The sequence below is a fragment of the Salvelinus alpinus genome, chromosome 8, assembly GCF_045679555.1.
Source record: "Salvelinus alpinus chromosome 8, SLU_Salpinus.1, whole genome shotgun sequence".
Lineage (NCBI taxonomy): Eukaryota > Metazoa > Chordata > Actinopteri > Salmoniformes > Salmonidae > Salvelinus > Salvelinus alpinus.
The window spans coordinates 83,019,084-83,042,922 of record NC_092093.1 but is presented as its reverse complement, the minus strand read 5'-3'; the positions used below and the strand labels follow the sequence as shown (position 1 = coordinate 83,042,922).

Here is a 23,839-nt window from a genome sequence, read left to right as displayed (position 1 = left end):
GATCATCCTTGAGATATTTCTACAACTTGATTGGAAAGGCACACACCTGTCTTTATACTTGTAAGGTCCCACTCTTGTCAGTGCATGTCAGAGCAAAAACCAATCCATGAGGTTGAAGGAATTGTCAGTAGAGCTCAGAGACAGGATTGTTTCAAGGCACAGATCTGGGGAAGGGTACCAAAGGATGTCTGCAGCATTGAAGGTCCCCAAGAACACAGTGGCCTCCACCATTCTTAAATGGAAGCAGTTTGGAACCACCAAGACTCTACCTAAAGCTGGCCACCCGGCCAAACTGAGCAATCGAGGGAGAAGGGCCTTGGTCAGGGAGGTAACCAAGAACACGATGGTCACTCTGACAGAGCTCTAGAATTTCAGCAAATGTATAAAAATAACAGGATGCGCCTGACCTCAATTTCGAGTCTCATAGCAAAGGGTCTGAATACTTATGTAAATAAGGTATTTCAGTTTTAAATTTGTAATAGCTTTGCCAAAAAAATAAAAAACAATTTTTGCTTTGTCATTAAGGGTTGTGTTGTATTCACTACTTCATCTCAACCAAAAATCCAAGTTAAAGTCAAATCAAACGCAGTTTCCGATATTTTTACTTACATTTTTGGTTGAGATGGAGATTGAGATGTGTTTTGCCCCCCCTCCCATCCCATCCCACCCTCCCATCCTGTCCAAAGCCTGTTCTTCATCTTATTTCCTCCCCCTGTCCTGTGGTGAACCAGCTGGAGAGCCTAGGGAACCTGATCTTTTTGGAAGCTAAGGCCACTGAAGAAAGAAGGGGAGTACTCGCACAGCAGCATCGCCATTTCCCATTGGAACAGGGGACCAGGCCGGATGGTGGGAACCAAGCGCAGTTTCTGATATATGCTTCTCCCCGTCCATTAGCCTGGAAAGGGTTGACATGTTACTTGAAACAAAAGGTGGACCTGACAACAGGCAGCTGTGGTTTCGGCTAGTGGATCACAAGCGGGTGCATGACTACAAACCTTTCGTTCATACAGACATTGCGAAACATTTTCAAAAAGCTCTGAAGTGATCATGAGATCATAGGCCGACTGTACAAAAGGGTCAAAAGAAAGTTTCTGCATTTATTTGAGGTAAAGATGACTCAAATAGAATGACCACTTGCTTGATAGATCGCCAATTATTGGCAGATGCTACAGTACTACCTCTGAAACTGCCATAGTCTGCTTACTGTAGGTACTAAAGGCACATAGTCAGTGCTACCTCCATCAGTGCATATTTTGTCACTTCAACAACCAGTATCATCCAGTCCTCAGGAACCACCTCACAAAATGCAAAACATCAAAAAAAATTAAATAAGTGTCCCATGAAGCCAATACGGTTTGTTTCTCCACTGTACAGATTTTGTGAGGGTGAACAGTGCAATGCTTCAGAAGTTGAGAGCTGTGTGAGGGTGAATGCCCTCTCTATCGTCGCCCCCTTCGCCCCAATGCTCAGAGGATGTCCCCTGGTGGAGGAGGCTCGTGAGGAGGTCCAGCAGCCGCTTCTGGACCGCCCGGTCTTGCTCCTCATCCTCGCCCCCCGCAGTCTCGACGCACTCCTGCACCGCTCGCTGGAGGTCCACCTGGAGGGGGAGGCCCGCCTTGGCACCCAGCAGTGTGGGAGAGAACCAGGGCCTAAAGATCTTCTCACAGATCACCTGTCCAGAGCAGAAGAGGGGGTGACAGACCAGAGAGGAGTGAAGAAAGGAGGAGAGAAGAGGGGGTGACAGTGAGAGACCCAAGAGGAAAGGGGGTAACAGAAAGTAGAGAGAAGAGGAGGGGGCAATCAGTAGTCATTGTGAGAGTGACCTACTGTTCCTCTGTTCTTATTTAATTATCACTGGGGTCATTATCAGTCATATTCTTATTACACGCCAATTTGAAGGGGACATAAGCCACCCAGACACAAATCCCCTCCTTGACCCCTGCACTCGCTAAAAGACAAAGCCTATACAAAGTCTCCTGGATGGCAGGCAGTACAATGGAGAGGTAGGGGTCAGCGAGGGTTACGATAAGTGATCAGAAGTGGAAGAAAGGTATCGCAGCAGCCACCTGTGGCCTAGAGGTGGACCTGGTGTAATCACGTAAACGGTATTGTCTGGGAGCTATCCACTTCTCCAGGGCATCCGGCGGTGTGAGTGACAGCAGTATGTCAATTTATCAATTGGATGCGTAGTGTGTCAAAGACTAGGTATTGACTCCAAACCGGTATTCAAACAAACTCAGATCTGCAAACTGCGTACTGCATTTACTTTTGGGTTGGGATTCAATCTGATTGCAGATGTGGACAATATGCCATTTAAAGGTAATTTCCGATTGAGCCTGACATGTCAGTGTTCACCATGAATTTGGTCTCCACGAACACAGAAATATTGCCTTTATAACGTGCATTGCCGTAAAAATGCTATCGGATTGGATCCCGGCCTCAAGGGTGATATGCGTGTGATCTCCGCGAATGTCTGGGAAATGATATTTAAAAATGTATTTCCGTGTGCAAGGCATTAATAATTTGCATTAGATTACATCCTTTACAGTACCTTGCAATTCGTGATTTATTTGGATCTATGCCCCTTGACACTAATGATACTATTGAGGAACTCCTGAAGTCTTATCGAACCTGGATTTGCTTCTTATATTGTGATCATGCTCTGAAAAACCCTAGTGTTATCATAAGCAATTAACATTCCTCGTAGCACCCAACAACACACTCATAATTAAAGTAATTAAAAGTTGAGGGCTTTAGTATAGATATTGAGAGGATCAGCCAAGTTACAATTCAACAACTTGTTTAATTGTAATGTGTAGAGTGAGTTGAAAATACAATGAACAACATATAAATGCAACTTGCAACAGTTTCAAAGATTTTACTGAGTTACAGTTCATATAAGGAAATCAGTCAATTGAAGTAAATTCATTAGGGCTTAATCTATGGATTTTACATGACTGGGAATATAGATATGCATCTGTGGATCACAGATAGCTTTTTTTTTTAAGTAGGGACATGGATCAGAAAACCAGTCAGTATCTGGTGTGACCACCATTTGCCACATGCAGCGCAACACATCTCTTTCACATAGAGTTGATCAGGCTGTTGAAATTGGCCTGTAGAATGTTGTCCCACTTCTCTTCAATGGCTGTGAGAAGTTGCTTGATAATGGCAGGAACTGGAACAATCTGTTTACAGACAGATTATTTCACTTATAATTCACTGTATCACAATTCCAGTGGGTCAGAGGTTTACATACACTAAGTTGACTGTGCCTTTAAACAGCTTGGAAAATTCCAGAAAATTATGTCATGGCTTTAGGAGCTTCTGATAGGCTAACTGACATCATTTGAGTCAATTGGAGGTGTACCTGTGGATGTATTTCAAGGCCTAACTTCAAACTCAGTGCCTCTTTGCTTGACATCATGGGAAAATCAAAAGAAATCAGCCAAGACCTCAGAAAAACAATTGTAGACCTCCACAAGTCTGGTTCATCATTGGGAGCAATTTCCAAATGCCTGAAGGTACCACGTTCACCTGTACAAACAATAGTACGCAAGCATAAACACCATGGGACCACTTAGCAGTCATACCACTCAGGAAGGAGACGTGTTCTGTCTCCTAGAGATGAAAGTACTTTGGTGCGAAAAATGCAAATCAATCCCAGAACAACAGTAAAGGACCTTGTGAAGATGTTGGAGGAAATAGGTACAAAAGTATCTATATCCACAGTAAAACAAGTCCTATATCGACATAACCTGAAAGGCCGCTCAGCAAGGAAGAAGCCACTGCTCCAAAACCGCCATAAAAAAGCCAGACTACAGTTTGCAACTGCACATGGGGACAAAGATCGTACTTTTTGGAGAAATGTCCTCTGGTCTGATGAAACAAAAATAGAACTGTTTGGCCATAATGACCATCGTTATGTTTGGAGGAAAAAGGGGGAGGCTTGCAAGCCGAAGAACACCATCCCAACAGTGAAGCACTTGGGTGGAAGCATCATGTTGTGGGGGTGCTTTGCTACAGGAGGGACTAGTGCACTTCACAAAATAGATGGCATCATGAGTATGGAAAATTATGTGGATATATTGAAGCAACATCTCAAGACATCAGTCAGGAAGTCAAAGCTTGGTTGCAAATGGGTCTTCCAAATGGACAATGACCCGAAGCATACTTCCAAAGTTGTGGCAAAACGGCTTAAGGACAACAAAGTCAAGGTATTGGAGTGGCCATCACAAAGCCCTGACCTCAATCCTATATAAAATGTTTGGGCAGAACTGAAAAAGTGTGTGCGAGCAAGGAGGCCTACAAACCTGACTCAGTTACACCAGCTCTGTAAGGAGGAATGGGCCAAAATTCACCCAACTTATTGTGGGAAGCTTGTGGAAGGCTACCTTACATTTTTACCCAAGTTAAACAATGTAAAGGCAATGCTACCAAATACTAATCGAATGTATGTAGACTTTTGACCCACTGGGAATGTGATGAAAGAAATAAAAGCTGAAATATTCTCTCTACTATTATTCTGACATTTCATATTCTTAAAATAATGTGGTGATCCTAACTGACCTAAAACAGGGCATTTTTACTGGAATAAATATCAGGAATTGTGAAAAACTGAGTTTAAATGCATTTGGCTAAGGTGTATGTAAATTTCCGACTTCAACTGTATTTGTACGTATTGAACATTTCTGGGATCTTTAATTTCAGCTCATTAAACATGGGACCAACAGTATTTTTTTGTTCATCATAGTATGGAATAACGTTCATATTTCGATGCAACCATACATACCTGCAGGTTGCTATTCCTCCGCTTTGAGCTGCACTTGTTCGTCTTCATGTTGCATTTGGATATGCAGTCGAAGAAGTCGCAGTCGTCGTCGTTAGTGCAGTTCTGCTCGAGGATGTCTCGCATTTTGGGCTCGAAGAAAGCCATGTCCACATCTATAGCCACCACCTGCAGAACAGCACAGAGAGAGGTGAGTAAGTGCCGGAGTCTAGTCAAGTTGCATTGCTGCCAACTCCGGAGCTCACACTGACCACAGAGGCAAGGATTCAACAGTCAAATGTATTAGGCCTATCCTTTCTTACATCCACTACTTTCAGTCTTGCTTTTGCCCTTTCATCCATCTCCCTATTCCACTGTCTGAAAAACAAATTTTTTTAAAGGGAGGGTAATAAATCAAGAATAACCAAATTGTAAGTATTCCTGTTGGATATACTTGGAATTTGTCATTGACGTGATCATAGAGAAAAAAAGTATTTATTTTCTCTCACGTTGCTGTTTAAGGGAGTTGCTGTTTATCTGCATGGCTTGATATGTTTGTCCTCTTTGCAATAGATGGCTCGTGAAGAATGACCCCACTGCAGCACTTCATGTCAGCTACAGCTGATTTATGGCAGAACACGCCACCAAATAAATAAAACCTGTCACCGTCGAACCTTGGAAGGTCTTAGTGATCAGTGATAATAAGAGACAATAAGCATTCGTAGCGTTTGAAGGAGCTGCAGATCAGACAGACATGATAATAAGTGCTATTCTCAACGAAGCAAGCCAACCCAACATATACCCCAATATACTTTTAATATATACAATATAGCCCCTAATATACTGTTTACCCCAACATACATTTAATATACACAATATACCCCCTCAATATACCTCCCCCCATATACAACATAGACATTTCACTTCCTCTGTTTGTTATCACATGAGAAAACGGAAGCAGAGATCAGCTGTATCCCCTGGAGCTATATACTTAGAAAAACAGAGGAAGGAGGGATTGAAAGTCTACTTTGTTTTCATTTACAGAGCAGCTGAAACATAAACAATAACAAGTTTCCTTTGGCTTCGTCTCTTTTCTCCTGGTCTTTGTTCACATTATCACATGAGCTCACGGTTTGTGTAAACCATGATAGGTACGATACTATTATGTTTAATTTCAAACAGTGTAATCTTTTGAACATCGATGCTAAGTGTAAACTTACCAGCAATTATACAGGGAAAAAAACATGACGAAAAAAAGGTTTGCAAACCGGGTTTTCTTCGGAACATTCACAAGCAAAATAAAAGCTTGCATGTTACTTTTTATCGTCAAAGGGTAATTTGCATTGGCATTCTGACCCGCATGCACATTACACACTAAATGATGTCCATATAACAATGGTTATCTCATTAAGGGCCTCATCAAAGTAATGTTTTCCAGTCACGAATGCCGCTGCAAAAATGATAATATGGTGTATAACAATGATGTAATTCTCTCCATCCTAAAATAGGAATAAGGATTTCCTTTCAAGCTAAATATGTGTCATAGTTACATAAGCCAAGTCTACAGACCCTGAAGATAATACATGTGTTTTCATTGATTGCTCAAACAGCTGTTTATGGCCCTTTTATGGAAATCAAATGAAAATGGTGCCGAGGACTGTAATACCCTCTGTTCTCACACTATCCTTTTGTGTGAATGATGTTAGCTTTTCATTCCACTTACGTGACCTATTCAGAAAATAGTTATGTCAATGTTGATGTCTGTTCGTGCTATGAATCACCCATCAGCAGAAATACAACACAAATCCAATGCAAGCTGTTCTTTGCACCTTGCTCTCAGTCCTTGATGAGTCATAATCAGCCAAATATGCACAGGTTTCAAACAGACAAAACTAAGGTGAAAACCAATGTAGTACAATGTTGAAAAATGGCACAAGCGGCCATTTTTGTTCTTGTGGAAAACAATTAAACAGCCTGGAGCCTTGTCATTCTTTATACACCGCATTGCTCTCATCAAACGGTTTGCACTCTGCGGATGAATGTGCCGCCGTATTGTGTGGATAAATTAACTCATGCGAATGGGGGCAACATCGGGTCGGTCTGTGTGTCTTAGTGTGAAAAAAAAAGAGAAACATATCTCAGATCTATGACGGTTACCCAGCAGCCGTTTTGGGACTGTTTTAATGACAGCTTTCCCTTCACGCAAGGCTCCCCTGTTGTTTTGTGTGAGGGAGTCAGCAACTCTTTGCTTTGAGGTGTGTGCGTGTTAGTTGAATATGTGTCTATGGGTGTACTGTGTGTGTGAGTGTGTGTTCCTTTGCAGGCTTAAGTGTGTGTGCAAACGTGGTCGGCTCACCGTAAGGTCCTTCCGGATAGCAAAGTTCTCCGGCTTGATGTCACACAGGTGGAGGCGGTGCGAGAAGTCGTTGTCGAAGCGCCACGCCATGTCCAGGAAGCTGAGAGCGATGCGGTGCACCATGTCCCTCGCCGTCCATGGGCCCGCCGATACCTCCTCCAGCGAGAAGATGTTCTGGTCCCAGGCGTGGCCTGCTGACAGGTACTCCACGGCGTAGAAGTGTCCGCAGGAGCCCAACACCTTGGCTAAGTGGCGGCTGAGGTCATGCAGCACCCTCAGGAAAGTGTACTCCTCCTGCTGGAGCAGGGACCACAGGGATGCTAGCTCGGCCCGCGAGTACGTCCGCCCATGCTCCCTAAGCCTCTGGCCCCACAGCGGCGGCAGCGAGGCGTTGCCGCTTATATCCAGCCCCAGGGAGTTCCTGATCTCCAGGGTGGCGTAGAAGATCACGTCCAGAGGAGAGAGCTCCTCGGCTGGGTCCTGGTACTCCAGGAGGCCCAGGCTTTCATATGAGGAGAAGTTTTCCAGTTTGGACTTGAGCACCACGGGTGTGCCACGCCACCGGGCCTCGATCACCTTCTTACCGTTCTCGTAGTAGAGGCAGCGCCTGTACTCCACCTGGCCGCTCACGCACAGGTCCTCGCACAGGTCACCGGTTAGGGCGCCCTCGCGATACTCCTCACACTGGGACAGACAGACAGACATAAACACACACACAGACAAAATCAAATTATTTTTGGTGTACATAATACGGTTGTCATGCATTTGAGGGAACAACAATTTATCAGAAAACAGTGGCCATTTTTCAACAAAATGTGATTTGTAGTCCATGTCTCATCCTAATAAGGGAATGGCACTGTGTGTTTGTGCTACTGAACCTAAAATGGGCAATTCTGTACGCATCAGTACATTTGATGCACATTTTTCAGTTGATGGTGAATTATATAACATCACACTTCAGACTCGGCCTCTAACCTGCTCTCAATGTCTCGGATTAGCGAGCAAATGGGATTGTTATAAGTCTCGGTGCGTAGATGTCGGTCCAGAGGTTGGAAATTATTAGTGTTCCTGGGGGATTAGAGAGAAAATCCCTCTCTGCCCACATTCCAAAGTAAACAGCTGTCATCTTGAGTTGGTCACGATTTCAACGAGATCAGATGCCTAATGGCTTTACTGGGTGGCATGGCATTAGCACTTTAGCCATAGCTGTGTTTCCCTTATCACCAACCCTCACAATGGTTTATTGGTCCTTCCCCACCCTTTCCTCTGTGGCCTCTCTTACATGTTACATTGAAATTGCAAGCCTACAAGCCTAGGTCATACTTTATACACAATGTAGTGACACAATGAATTTTTATTAATTGGTGAAATAACACATGTAATTACACTGGTAATAATTTAAAACAATGCCGCTGAGGACAATTTATTTTCATTACAATTAAGTGTTGTCCATATAGCATAATTATATTTATATTTCACAAAATAAATTAAGAGTCAACAGTATTGTCCTGATATTTAATGCACAATATAAATTCCTTGAGTTTCATACTATATATGTATTGGCAGACTTTACTGCGCTCCAACTTTGCTCTCTGTTAAGCTGGGTGACATCACAAATGAAAGTGGCCTGTCTCAAGCTGTATCATATAGTTTGACGGCCACTGCAGCCAGCTAAAATACCTAAGTGTCCTCCCTTATCTCTAGAGGATTGAACTCAGAGACCCCTGCAATTATTTTGAGGTCCCTAATGTGCCCCTAAGATCTCTCGGCACTATGTAGGCTAACCTGTGCTGTGGCCAAAACGTTCCAGCCTAGGCATCTGGCCCAGGACAAATCTATTTTTTTTTACCCTTTTCATTGCGGCTGCCACGTTCCACACGTACATTTTAAATCCCTGTATTTCATGGTACTTGCATCATTTCGAACTGCAGCTGTTTATACTGTAGCTTCTGTTTGCATGTAAACTTTCCCACCATGGTGGTTGGACTGTGTGCAAGTCTGTCATGGTGTTTTACTTGCATTTGTATATGCGTTGGAGTTTACAATGTACATGTAATTGATTGTTGGAGAAACCAATGTATATAAAGACCCCTGTCTGTCTGTAACGCGTCGAATTGTGATGAATAACGAAAGTGAATTCCAAATGAACATGGCTTCAGCTATATGTCATACTATCAGTTGTGGATATGTACAGACGAGCCAAATTACAATACAAAAGCTAAAGTTAAGAAATAGCCCACAGCATGTTTGTGTTGCGTTTCAAACTCTAACTAATGACAAACAGCAAATTCTCCAGTGAACACTGAGAGTGTCGTATCAACACTTAACGTGTGAAGTCTGTGGACCCATATGCACACCGGAAACAATGTTAAATTGACACATTGCTTAGTTTAAAGCCTTAATAAAATATTTGCCTTGCTTTTCTAGTAAATTGTCGAGTTACCACCCATGGCTGTATTTGTTAGTGACAGAGACATGGTTGGTGTATTCACACATTTTCAATCCCATGGACTTCACCAAGTGAGAACCTAAGTGAATATGTTCTACATTTTTTAAACAATTAACACACTAGCATACTTATTTCATAAGGTCTTATTTTGAGGGCCTAGTTTTACCCTAACATAGGGGCTTTAAACTTATCACTTTGAGCAAAAACCACAAACATAGATATTGAAACAAACTATTCTAAAAATCAACCTGCAACAGAGCATGCTGGGAAATATGATGATTATAGTTTTGGTTTTGGTTTTGGTTCAAAGTGATGTGTACCTGTATTAGGGTAAAACTAGGCCCTAAAAATAAGGTCTCATGAAATGTGTTTGGTATTGTTTTAAACATTTATTTTTGAATTATAACATATTCACTTAAGATCTCACTTGGTGAATGCAACAACCATGTCTCTGTCACTAACAAATACAGCCATGTGTAACGGCGGTCCTCCTCCTCTTCAACCGAAAAGGAGGAGTATTGAGGGAACCAAGGCGCAGCGGGTTGTGAACACATAATATTTATTAAAGACAAGACGAAAACACGAACTTCACTATAAACTAACAAAACAACAAACGGAGTAGACAGACCTGAACGACGAACTTACATTAAACACGAGAACGCACGAACAGGGAAAATAGCCTACACATAAAATGACGATGTACAACACAAACCGAACAGTCCCGTATGGTGAGACAAACACTGACACAGGAGACAACCACCCACAACGAACACAGTGAAACAACCTACCTAAATATGACTCTTAATTAGAGGAACGCCAAACACCTGCCTCTAATCAAGAGCCATACCAGGCAACCCTAAACCAACATAGAAACACACAACATAGAATGCCCACCCAAACTCACGTCCTGACCAACTAACACATTCAACAAACTAACAGAAATAGGTCAGGAACGTGACATAACCCCCCCCATAAGGTGCGAACTCCGGGCGCACCAGCACAAAGTCTAGGGGAGGGCATCTGACCACGGTGGTGGCTCAGGCTCAGGGCGAGGTCCCCACCCCACCATAGTCAATCCCAGCTTCCATCTCCCCCTACAAATGACCACCCTCATACTACACCCACTTAATCCTTTGGGTAACATCAATACAAGGGGCAGCCCCGGGATAGAGGGATAGCTCAGGACAGAGGGATAGCTCAGGACAGAGGGATAGCTCAGGATAGAGAGGTAGCTCAGGATAGAGAGGTAGCTCAGGATAGAGGGGCAACTCCGGACTGAAAGGCAGTTCTGGGTAAATAGCCGCTCTGGGCTAAGGGACAGCTCATGACTGGCTGACGGCTCTGGACGCTCATGGCTCGCTGACGGCTCTGGACGCTCATGGCTGGCTGACGGCTCTGGACGCTCATGGCTGGCTGACGGCTCTGGACGCTCATGGCTCACTGGCGGTTCTGGACGCTCATGGCTCACTGGCGGCTCTGGCAGATCCTGTCTGGTTGGCGGCTCTGGCAGATCCTGTCTGGTTGGCGGCTCTGGCAGATCCTGTCTGGTTGGCGGCTCTGGCAGATCCTGTCTGGTTGGCGGCTCTGGCAGATCCTGTCTGGTTGGCGGCTCTGGCAGAGCCTGTCTGGTTGGCGGCTCTGGCAGATCCTGTCTGGTTGGCGGCTCTGGCAGATCCTGTCTGGTTGGCGGCTCTGGCAGATCCTGTCTGGTTGGCGGCTCTGGCAGAGCCTGTCTGGTTGGCGGCTCTGGCAGAGCCTGTCTGGTTGGCGGCTCTGGCAGATCCTGACTGACGAATGGCTCTGACGGCTCGGGACAGACGGGCGGCTCTAATGGCGCTGGGCAGACGGATGGCTCAGATGGCGCTGGGGAGACGGATGGCTCAGATGGCGCTGGGGAGACGGATGGCTCAGATGGCGCTGGGGAGACGGATGGCTCAGATGGCGCTGGGGAGACGGATGGCTCAGATGGCGCTGGGGAGACGGATGGCTCAGATGGCGCTGGGGAGACGGATGGCTCAGATGGCGCTGGGGAGACGGATGGCTCAGATGGCGCTGGGGAGACGGATGGCTCAGATGGCGCTGCGGAGACGGATGGCTCAGACTGATCCTGTCTAGCGGAAGGCTTTGGCTGCTCCTGTCTGGCGGAAGGCTCTAGTGGCTCCTGTCTGGCGGAAGGCTCTAGCGGCTCCTGTCTGGCGGAAGGCTCTGTAGGCTCATAGCAGACGGGCGGCTTTGCAGGCTCATGGCAGACGGGCGGCTTTGAAGGCTCAATACAGACGGGCAGTTCATGCGGCGCTTGGCAGACGGACAGTTCAGGCGCCGTTGGGCAGACGGCAGACTCTGGCCGGCTGAGACGCACTGTAGGCCTGGTACGTGGTGCCGGAACTGGAAGCACCGGACTGGAGACACGCACTTCAAGCCTAGTGCGGGGAGCAGGGACAGGGCACACTGGACTCTCAAAGCGTACTCTGTGCCTGGTGCGTGGTACCGGCACTGGTGGCACCGGGCTGAGTGCACGCACATCAGGACTAGTACGGGGAGAAGTAACAGTGTGTACAGGACTCAGGAGACGCACAGGAGGCTTAGTGCGTGTTGTCGGAACTGGAGGCACCGAACTGGATACACGCACTACATGGAGAGTGCGTGGAGGAGGAACAGGTGGTACTGGGCTGGGGCGGGGAGGTAGCGCCGGAAATACCGGACCGTGCAAGCGTACTGGCTCTCTTGAGCATTGAGCCTGCCCAACCTTACCTGGTTGAATGCTCCCGGTCGCCCGACCAGTGCAGGGAGGTGGAATAACCCGCACCGGGCTATGTAGGCGAACCGGGGAAACCATGCGTAAGGCAGGTGCCATGTATGCCGGCCCGAGGAGACGCACTGGAGACCAGACGCGTTGAGCCGGCCTCATGACACCTGGCTCAATGCCCAATCTAGCCCTACCAGTGCGGGGAGGTGGAATAACCCGCACCGGGCTATGCACACGTACAGGAGACACCGTGCGCTCTACTGCGTAACACGGCGTCTCCCGCTCTCCACGGTAAGCCTGGGAAGTGGGCGCAGGTCTCCTACCTGCCCTAGGCCCACTACCTCTTAGCCGCCCCCCCAAGAAATTTTTGGATGTTACTCACGGGCTTTTCGGGCTTCCGTGCAAGACGCGTCCCCTCATAACGCCGGTTCCTCTCTCTCTTTTCCTCCGCTCTCCGAACTGCCTCCAGCTGTTCCCATGGACGGTGATTCACTTTAGCCCATGGTCCTTCTCCGTTAAATACTTGCTCCCAACTCCACAAGTCCTGTATACTCTCCCGTTGCTCGAAATTACGCTGCTTGGTTCTGGATTGGTGGGTGGTTCTGTAACGGCGGTCCTCCTCCTCTTCAACCGAAAAGGAGGAGTATTGAGGGAACCAAGGCGCAGCGGGTTGTGAACACATAATATTTATTAAAGACAAGACGAAAACACGAACTTCACTATAAACTAACAAAACAACAAACGGAGTAGACAGACCTGAACGACGAACTTACATTAAACACGAGAACGCACGAACAGGGAAAATAGCCTACACATAAAATGACGATGTACAACACAAACCGAACAGTCCCGTATGGTGAGACAAACACTGACACAGGAGACAACCACCCACAACGAACACAGTGAAACAACCTACCTAAATATGACTCTTAATTAGAGGAACGCCAAACACCTGCCTCTAATCAAGAGCCATACCAGGCAACCCTAAACCAACATAGAAACACACAACATAGAATGCCCACCCAAACTCACGTCCTGACCAACTAACACATTCAACAAACTAACAGAAATAGGTCAGGAACGTGACACCATGGTGTTAAGTCTACAATTTGCTTCAAAGGCAAATATTTTAATAAGGCTTTACACTAAGCAGTGTATTAAATTAACATAGTTCAGGTGGGCATATGGGTCCACAGACTCAACCCTTTCAGTGTTGATTTAACACTCTCAGTGTTTATTTTGTTTTAATTAACATTGGAGAATTTTCTGGCTAGGAAGAAGTGGTTCAAGGGAAACAATACCCTCCAGACTTTGAAATAGTCCACATCCTTAATGAACCTTTGGTTAACCAGGCAATTGGTTAACCAGCCAAGACACATCATTATGATTGTAGGGTTTGGATGAAGTAGTGAAAAAATCAGAGGTTTGTTTTCTGTACTTTTCCTTCTTTTATATTTTATTTCTCGAAATCCCCCAAAAAGACAATGAACAAAGCAAACATCTATTGGCCATCAATCAGAATCAAGGACCTATCTGTTGGCTGAGAAAAAACGAAATTTTGTCTCTGGGGCACATTCCATACTCTAAAGTGCAAATACATTGACCTTAAAAGGCACAACAAAAGCGAATCACATAAGTTTCTGATTTAACTCAACGGCATGGTTTACTAAGTGTTTACACCGCTGCAAAGATCGTTCCACTTTATAGGATCATTTATATTGTATTCCTATTCTATGACTGGAATTCAATCAAACTGAAAGAGCCAATGGTTACAAACTACTGCCCATTTACACACACTTTATACTCTGAATACTCTGAAAACCGAAGGCTATGAAGAGAGTCTACCTGGAAGTGGCAGTAGGCGTAGGTTTTTACAGTATTCATCATTCTGTAATCGTATTAGGTCATGGGAAATGGAGCTATAGCGTAAATAATGTGAAATCCCTTAGCATGTGTGTAATAACAAACAAATCGCTTGAAATTAGATTAGTTTCAATGCATGTTGTGAATTTTGTTAGATTCCTCTTATTCAAATAATTTTAAAAACAAAATTATTTTGTATAATTGCACTTTGGGTGCTTATTGAGCTCTCCCCTTGGCGAAGTAATGGTTAAGTCTGGAGTGGACCAGTGTGCCTGTGGTCTGTCGAGCGGAGCGCAGCCCGGCCCAAGCGTTGGTCAGAGTAGGCATGTGGGGAATGTCCCGCGACAGTAGCCTTAGCTCTACTTAGATTCCTCTCCCTCACAACACAGGAAAAATGAGCCTGAAATCAAAGATCTGCTCAAATATGTCCAGAGAAGACCTTTTAGTCGTTAGACAATCGTATAAATATATACGTTGTAGCCTAGATTATATAGGCTTACATTTGGCTCGAATTGCCAAGCGGGAACAATGTGAGAATTATTTTGGCTCACTCGCGGCCAATGTAAGCCAGTACTGTAAATCAAATCAAATCAAATCTTATTGGTCACATACACATGGTTAGCAGATGTTATTGCGAGTGTAGCGAAATGCTTGTGCTTCTATTTCCGACAGTGCAGCAATATCTTTCAAGTAATCTAACAATTCCACAACAACTACCTAATACACACAAATCTAAGTAAAGGAATGGAATAAGAATATATACATATAAATAAATATATGGATGAGCAATGACCGAGCGGCATAGGCAAGATGCAATAGATGATATAAAATACAGTATAAACATATGAGATGAGTAATGCAATATATGTAAATATTATTAAAGTGGCATTATGAAAGTGGCCAATGATTTCAAGTCTGTATGTAGGCAGCAGCCTCACTGTGTTAATGATGGCTGTTTAACAGTCTGATGGCCTTGAGATAGAAGCTATTTTTCAGTCTCTCGGTCCCAGCTTTGATGCACCTGTACTGACCACGCCTTGTCGATGGTAGGGGGGTGAACAGGCAGTGGCTCGGGTGGTTGTTGTCCTTGATTATGTTTTTGGCCTTCCTGTGACATCTAGTGCTGTAGGTGTCCTGGAGGGCAGGTAGTTTGCCCCCGGTGATGCGTAGTACAGACCGCACCAGGCTCTGGAGAGCCCTGCGGTTATGGGCGGTGCAGTTGCGGTACCAGGTGGTGATGCAGCCTGACAGGGTGCTCTCAATTGTGCATCTGTAAAAGTTTGTGAGGGTTTTAGGTGACAAGCCAAATGTATTCTGCCTCCTGAGGTTGAAGATGCGCTTTTGTGCCTTCACCACACTGTCTGTATGGGTGGACCATTTCAGTTTGTCCGTGATGTGTACGCCGAGGAACTTAAAACTTTCCACCTTCTCCACTGCTGTCCCTTCGATGTGGATAGGGGGGTGCTCCCTCTGCTGTTTCCTGAAGTCCACGATCATCTCCTTTTTTTGTTGACCTTGAGTGGGAGGTTGTTTTCCTGACACCACACTCCGAGTGCCCTCACCTCCTCCCTATAGGTTGTTTCGTCGTTGTTGGTAATCAAGCCTACTACTGTTGTGTCATCTGCAAACTTGATGATTGAGTTGGAGGCGTGCATGGCCACTCAGTCATGAGGGAACAGGGAGTACAGGAGGGGGCTGAGCACACACCCTTGTGGGGCCCCAGTGTTGAGGATCAGTGAAGTGGAGGTGTTGTTTCCTACCTTCACCACCTCTCCAAGACCCAATTGCACAGGGTGGGGTTGAGACCCAAGGCCTCAAACTTCATGAGCTTGGAGGGTACTATGGTGTTGAATGCTGAGTTGTAGTCAATGAACAGCATTCTTACATAGGTATTCCTCTTGTCCAGGTGGGATAGGGCAGTGTGCAGTGTGATGGCGATTGCATCATCTGTGGACCTATTGGGTCTGTACGCAAATTGAAGTGGGTCTAGGGTGACAGATAAGGTGGAGGTGATATGATCCTTGACTAGTCTCTCAAAGCACTTCATGATAACAGAAGTGAGTGCTACTGGGCGATAGTCAGTTAGTTCAGTTACCTTTGCCTTCTGGGTACAGGAACAATGGTGGCCATCTTGAAGCATGTGTGGACAGCAGACTGGGATAGGTAGAGATTGAATATGTCTGTAAACACACCAGCCAGCTGGTCTGCGCATGCTCTGAGGACGCAGCTAGGAATGCCGTCTGGGCCGGCAGCCCTGCGAGGGTTAGCACGTTTAAATGTCTTACTCACGTCAGCCACAGAGAAGGAGAGCCCACAGTCTTTGGTAGCGGGCCACGTCGGTGGCACTGTATTATCCTCAAAGCGGGCAAAGAAGGTGTTTAGTTTGTCTGGAAGCAAGATGTCGGTGTCCATCATGTGTCTGGTTTTCTATTTGTAGTCTGTGATTGTCTGTAGACCCTGCCACATACGTCTCGTGTCTGAGCCTTTGAATTGCGACTCCATTTTGTCTCTATACTGACATTTCACTTGTTTGATTGCCTTGTGGAGGGAATAACTACACTGTTTGTATCCGGCCATATTCCCAGTCAACTTTCCATGGTTAAATGCGGTTGTTCGCGCTTTCAGTTTAGAGCAAATGCATAGTAGTACCATAATTGATACTATTGTTGTGTTGAGTGTGCATTTGGGTGGACATTGTGTTTATTCATTTTAAAATGGAGAAGAGCAACAAATGCATACATTTTGAGGGCACTGAGTGGGTTGCCTGTTTTACAAGAAGATCAGTTCACTGGGAGTAATAGTTTTCCAAAATGATGTTTGCACTATACACAACATCATTGCTGCTTGTTGGACTCAAACTAAACCAATTTATTCAGTGGCCTGAATAATGTTACATGAATTGATAGTTTAGCTGTGGGATTCAATTCTTCGTCATATTGTTTCTAATCTCAAAAGGCTGGTTTATACTAGCACATATATTTACAAATTACGAAAGTTACTGCAGATAGTATTAAATCAGATCAAAATCAAATCAAAGCTTCGACATCTGCATTGCGTGCTGTTTGCGGTTTTAGGCTGGGCTTTTGTATAAGCACTTTGTGACGTCTGCTGATGTAAAAAAGGCTTTATAAATACATTTGATTTGATTTGACCACAGATATTATATTAATGATTTGTATGGCCTGTTCCATCTCCACTAGTGGTTACATACCTGTGAATCCACACAGTACATACATGTTGAGTGCTACTATTATCACGGTATCATTAACCAATCATGTTATTCACAATGGCATGACATAAAAGGAACACAATAGCATATTTACAGTTTCTTTACAGATGGTAGAATATATAATGTATACTTTTTGTAACAGCACTGCAATTATCCTATGAAACACAACCATCATTAGAATTCACATTGTCGCGACCTTGGCACCATTCCCTATCTCCAGGCAATGCCAATTTATGGCTGGCTAAATGCGTGCATAAAGAAATTTTAAAAAGCCAAGCTGTAGTGTAAGCGCCAGAGCAGAACCTATTAAGGTGTGCAATAAAAAGCTTAAGGGATTTGTTCAATTAGTAAAGGCTGCCGAAACCACAAAGTCCCTATTGCCGGCTGAGAGTCAAGCTCCCTTGCCATTGTGAGAAGTTGTTCCAAGCAGGATATATGCTTCATCGTTGCAAATCAAGAAACCGTAGATAATCATAGAAATATTGGAACAATGTTAGTCCCTGTGTCTATCGTCAGGATATGGAGCATTTCCATCAAAATTCGCCCTCAAAGTCACCTACTGCCTTCCTTGTGTGTGGTTATGGTAATATGTTGACAAGGTATCAGTGTAATAGTGTCACGCCCTGACCTTGGAGATCCTTTTTATGTCTCTATTTTGGTTGGTCAGGGCGTGAGTTTGGGTGGGCATTCTAGGTCTGGTGTTCTATGTTGTTCTATGTTTTGTATTTCTATGTGTTTGGCCTGGTATGGTTCCCAATCAGAGGGAGCTGTCTATTGTTGTCTCTGATTGAGAACCATACTTAGGTAGCCTGTTCCCACCTGTGTTTGTGGGTAGTTATTTTCTGTTTAGTGTTTGTATCACCTGTCAGAACTGTTTCGGTTATTCCTTTTGTTATTTTGTATTTAGTGTTCAGTTTCAAATAAATAATATGAACACGTATCACGCTGCACCTTGGTCCTCACCTTCTTCCTCTGAATGCCGTGACAAATAGGTTTCATCTAGTAATTCAAAATACCATCAACTGATAAATAATGGCCCAGTGCAGTCCATAACGTGATATTCCTATGTTATATACAGTACCAGTCAAAAGTTTGGACACACCTACTCACTCCAGGGTTTTTATTTATTTTTTACTATTTTCTACATTGTTTTTATCAAATATATGTGTATCAAATACATATGTTTTACATCAAAACTATGAAATAACACATATGGAAACATGTAGTAAACAAAAAAGTGTTAAACAAATTTGAGCTGTTCTTGCCATAATATGGACTTGGTCTTTTACCAAATAGGGCTATCTTCTCTATACCACCCCTACCTTGTCACAAGACAACTGATTGGCTCAAACGTATTAAGAAGGAAAGACATTTCACAAATTAACTTTTAACAAGGAACACCTGTTAATTGAAATGTATTCCAGGTGAATACCTTATGGAGCTGGTTGAGAGAATGCCAAGAGTGTGCAAAGCTGTCATCAAGGCAAAGGGTGGCTACTTTGAAGAATCTCAAATATAAAGTATATTTTGATTCGTTTTTGTTACTACATGATTCCATGTGTGTTATTTCATAGTTTTGATGTCTTCACTTCTACAATGTAGAAAATAGTAAAAAATAAAGAAAAAACCTTGAATGAGTAGGTGTGTCCAAACTTTTGACTGGTGCTGTATATATTTCCACACTATGAGGTTGGAATAATACAGCATAAGAGCTGTTTGAAAAGACTGCCTGACATTTCTGCCTGTTTTGGTGGGATGGAGTTTTGGCCTGCCTGGTGACATCACCAGGCGGTAAATTACTTAATAAACCAATAAGAAAGAGAGTCCCAAACCTCTCTGCCAATAATAGCTAGTTTTCAGTTTCCCTGACCCCACTCAGACCACTCCCAGACAGTCCTAGCAAAATTATTGCTTTAGAAATTGCTATTTTATAAGGAGCTATTTATTTGGGACAATTTTAATTGAAAACAATCACAGTAAGGTATTTAACTTTCACCCCAAAATTATTTGATATTGAGATAAAAACGACAGCATTTAATATACAATTTAGCCTCAAGCCTGTGTTCGCCTCAAGCCACATAATATATCAATTTAGCCCCAAACCTCCTATATGCAACGACATTTAGATTAGAAGCTAAATAAACTATTAACTCATTTATAACTTTACCAGAATAATGAGGTAAATCCTCTATGTACTGTATGTGGGTACATATGAACCATATCATTGCACAAATGCAAATAAATAATGATATATACTGACATCAGACAGAATAGGAACTATCTGTCTAAACAGGAATAAAGGTTGGGTGGTTTTAGTTCTGTCCTGTCAACCTCGGCACACAGTGGTCAGTTTGACCCTAAAGAGTGGCTACTTTTTGAGGTTGGCCAACATTAGGTCCTGCAACAATGTCAAAACCAGGACCGACGGACTGTTGGCCTATTGCACTGGGCAGTTAGCCAAAAGGGAGTCGCAAAAGCAACCACTGTCTGTCTATTTTGTGCTCATTTCTTGTCTGTCCACATGATATACTGGACTAGCTGCATTTAAAGGGGAATTTGAAAGCATGTTTGGGGTTATTTATGAGGTTAAACATTTAAGCAATTGGCAGAGTAAATGTTGATGGGAGACAATGGAGTTCATGTAATCATAATATGAAATCTAGCTATTGTTGCCTTGTGTATTTAGTCATATTTTGTGTCATTAAATTAATGGCTGGATAATCAGCAGTAGCTCATTGTGTCAGGTTAGATACCCACCCTGGGTCATTTTTTGTTTCATATTTAGAGGACAGAACATTCCATGGAATCAAAGGTCATCGTTTATCTGACCAAGGCCTTTGCCCCGAGGAGACAGAGGGGTGTAACATTTCCTCAGTGAACTGTCACTGCACTCAAAACACTGTCAAGAGAGAACACACAACTGTGTGTCATCCATAGAAATTAAAGTCAAAGTTATTTATTGCATGGGTCATTTGGCTGGCATTTAATAAATGTCAATTTCAAAGGGATGGTGTTCTTCGGCTTGCAAGCGTCCCCCTTTTTCCTCCAAACATAACGATGGTCATTATGGCCAAACCGTTCTATTTTTGTTTCATCAGACCAGAGGACATTTCTCCAAAAAGTACTATCTTTGTCCCCATGTGCAGTTGCAAACCGTAGTCTGGCTTTTTTATGGTGGTTTTGGAGCAGTGGCTTCTTCCTTGCTGAGCGGCCTTTCAGGTTATGTCGATATAGGACTCGTTTTACTGTGGATATAGATACTTTTGTACCTGTTTCCTCCAGCTTCACAAGGTCCTTTGCTGTTGTTCTGGGATTGATTTGCACTTTTCGCACCAAAGTACATACATTTCTAGGAGACAGAACGCATCTCCTTCCTGAGCGGTATGACGGCTGCGTGGTCCCATGGTGTTTATACTTGCGTACTATTGTTTGTACAGATGAACGTGGTACCTTCAGGCGTTTGAAAATTGCCTGTGGACTTGTGGAGGTCTACAATTGTTTTCTGAGATCTTGGCTGATTTCTTTTGATTTTCCCATGATTTCAAGCAAAGAGGCACTGCGTTTGAAGGCAGGCCTTGAAATACATCCACAGGTACACCTCCAATTGACTCAAATGATGTCAATTAGCATCTAAAGCAATGACAGAATTTTCCAAGCTGTTTAAAGGCACAGTCAATTTAGTGTATGTAAACTTCTGACCCACTGGAATTGTGATACAGTGAATTATAAGTGAAATAATCTGTCTGTAAACAATTGTTGGAAAAATTACTTGTGCCATGCACAAAGTAGATGTCCTAATCGACTTGCCAAAACTATAGTTTGTTAACAAGAAATTTGTGGAGTGGTGGGAAAAATTGTTTTAATGATTCCAACCTAAGTGTATGTAAACTTCCGACTTCAACTGTATATATTATATTATATTTTTTCAGTGCAAGTTGAATTACCTTTGGAAAAAATGGTGCAAAGCTTTTAGAAATCCAACCCTTTCTGTCTTGTGTGGTTTTGGCAGTGAAGTGATCTTGGTTAGCCAGAATGGGATAAGTTACTCTATCGTCTTGTTATGATTTGGGTGAGAAATAACAACTTCAGTCTCGGTCTCCACCTACCTGGAAGAGATTTGTGTCTCACTTCCACAAGTGACACACTGAAATGAAATGTAATCACACACTCAATATTGTGTGTAATCTACTGGTTCAAAAGTGCGCTTTATGTGAAAGCTTTAGAACCAAGAAGTAATCCCAGAAAGAATTGTGATTCTTTTGTTTGAGGTTCAGGGCCACTTCTAGAAGTTAAACCCAGATGAGTATCCAATCGTAATTTTATTGAAATACAGTTAAGTCTCACTGTATTGTTTATCAAATCAAGACTTACTCAGGGGAAAAAGCATAGAGAAATAAAAACATGGAAAATGTCTAATGCACCATGTCTTACAGTTTTATTACTACCAGCAATCATTTTTGAGAAAATGTCCTCCCCATTAAATGTATTGTCGTGAAATGCCTCGAGGGCTACGGAAAGATGTTGGGGCTGAAACATTAGTCGGTGTACTTGGTAGAGAGCGTGGCAGTGCAGAAATAATTCTGTATTTTCCCTTACGAAAAAAGATTGCAGTCAGAGTGCTGTATAACTGCAATACACTGTAGTATAACTGTCGTTAGAATGCAGTATAACTGTAGTAGGCTGCAAATACTGTGTCCAAAATAACACAGCCGACTGCAGTTACTGCACTTTCACTGCAGTTTCAAAACTTCAATCTTTTTTGTAAGGTTTAGAGCAAGTTAATTAATCCCATCACAGTGTGTTACTCTGTGAATGTTGGTTGGTATAATTCAAAAGGTATTTGTCCAAGACAGATAGATGTCTATTGATTAAATAACTTTACCTTGAGAAAATATTTTGAATCTGTCTACTCTACATTATCTTCATGTGTAATATTGCTTGGCTTAGTGTGTGGTTTGTGTTATGTCATACACACACACACACACACACACACACACACACACACACACACACACACACACACACACACACACACACACACACACACACACACACACACACACACACACACACACACACACACACACACACACACACACACACACACACACACACACACACACACACATTTTACGTTGTGTTTATCAGTATTCACACTAACCTCAAGTTCAGTGTCAACATCAGAATGGAAGTGTGAGTCTGCCGTCTCCATGTACTGTACTCACCACTCTCTGCAGGATCTTCTTGCTCTTGTCGTCCGTGCAGTAGTCGGAGAGGATGGTCCGGTGCACAAACACCAGGCCATTGAGGAACACCCAGGAGCCGAACCAGAGCAGGGCGAACACCAGCGTGCTCCTGCGGCACACCTTCAACCCGAGCCACCTGAGCAGACAGCGCCCCCGCGATGGCTCTGGCCCCATGGCCCTCCGCAACGACCACATCTGTTGACCGCAACCCCCTTTCAACCCCTGGTTAAACCGCTCAGGGGTGAGAGCTAATTAGTCAGCACCCACTCAGCCCGATTGTCTTGCATCTCTGGTAGAAGTGGCCGTCTGGTGTTGGGGAGCTGCAGGGCTGCTGGTAGGGTCTGTCCTGCTGGGTACATGCTCTTCTGGTTTCTCCTCTCTCTCTCTGCCGCCTGGTAGCTCCCCATGGCTGGCCCGTTGACTGGCTGGCTGGTGCTTGTCTGGAGGCCAACCCTGCCCCCCTTGAGACAGCTGCTGGTTCTTAAACTCAGGCGCTCTGCCCCATTTGGTTTCCTTCTCCTGGGCTGCCTTCCCAGCTCCCAGCTCCTTCCTCTTTGTGTGTGTTTTTGTATGTGTGTGTGTTTTTCCTGAATAAGCATAGCCAAGTGCACTGATTGAGAGGCTGTGTTGTGAGTGCACGCACGGCCAGTCAACTGCTCTGAGCACCTCTTCTACGCTACACTCTTCCTATCAAACTGGAGAGACTCCCCTGCAGTTTTCTCTCTCCTGTCTTATCTCTACCCCTATTTCCATTATTTTTTCACCATCTGTCTTTCTCTCTCTCTCTCGCCCTCTTTCTCGCTCACCCCACCTCTTCCCCCTTTCCTCTGCCTCCCGCCCCCTTGTTATGAGATCGCCTCCTTTCAGGTTGCAACACTCTTTTTTTACCGTTACCACGGCAGCCGGGACTTTGCTAAGACACAGTCCCTGCACAGTTGTGTCTGCCGAGTGTGCTGCCAATTCTTATTAGTCTCTCTGTGTACTTTCTTTCTGTGCCACACATAACAGGCATAACTGTAAAAACAGCCCAGGTGTTCTGAGGCTCTGTGATAATTGCTCTATTTGTAAATGGGGATAAAATATGGCAAGTGAAATACAGCCCCTATCAACAGATTTTATTTATTTTTAACAACAAATAGTTCACCTGAAGGATCCTGTTTGAGACGCCTATAAAGGGTTGAA

General features: G+C 44.1%; 1 protein-coding gene across 1 annotated transcript; it reads right to left on the bottom strand.

Annotated features, from left to right (window-relative positions):
- Positions 1-1,077: 1,077 nt before the first annotated feature.
- On the bottom strand, positions 1,078-23,439 carry LOC139583767 (divergent protein kinase domain 1C-like). The gene is made up of 4 exons (XM_071415210.1): positions 22,637-23,439; positions 7,125-7,808; positions 4,793-4,957; positions 1,078-1,672 (listed from the first exon to the last, which is right to left on the bottom strand). Exons 1-4 carry the CDS (start codon positions 22,850-22,852, stop codon positions 1,403-1,405), a joined length of 1,335 nt encoding a protein of 444 aa, XP_071271311.1. The 5' UTR covers positions 22,853-23,439; the 3' UTR covers positions 1,078-1,402.
- Between the last annotated feature and the right edge of the window lie 400 nt (positions 23,440-23,839).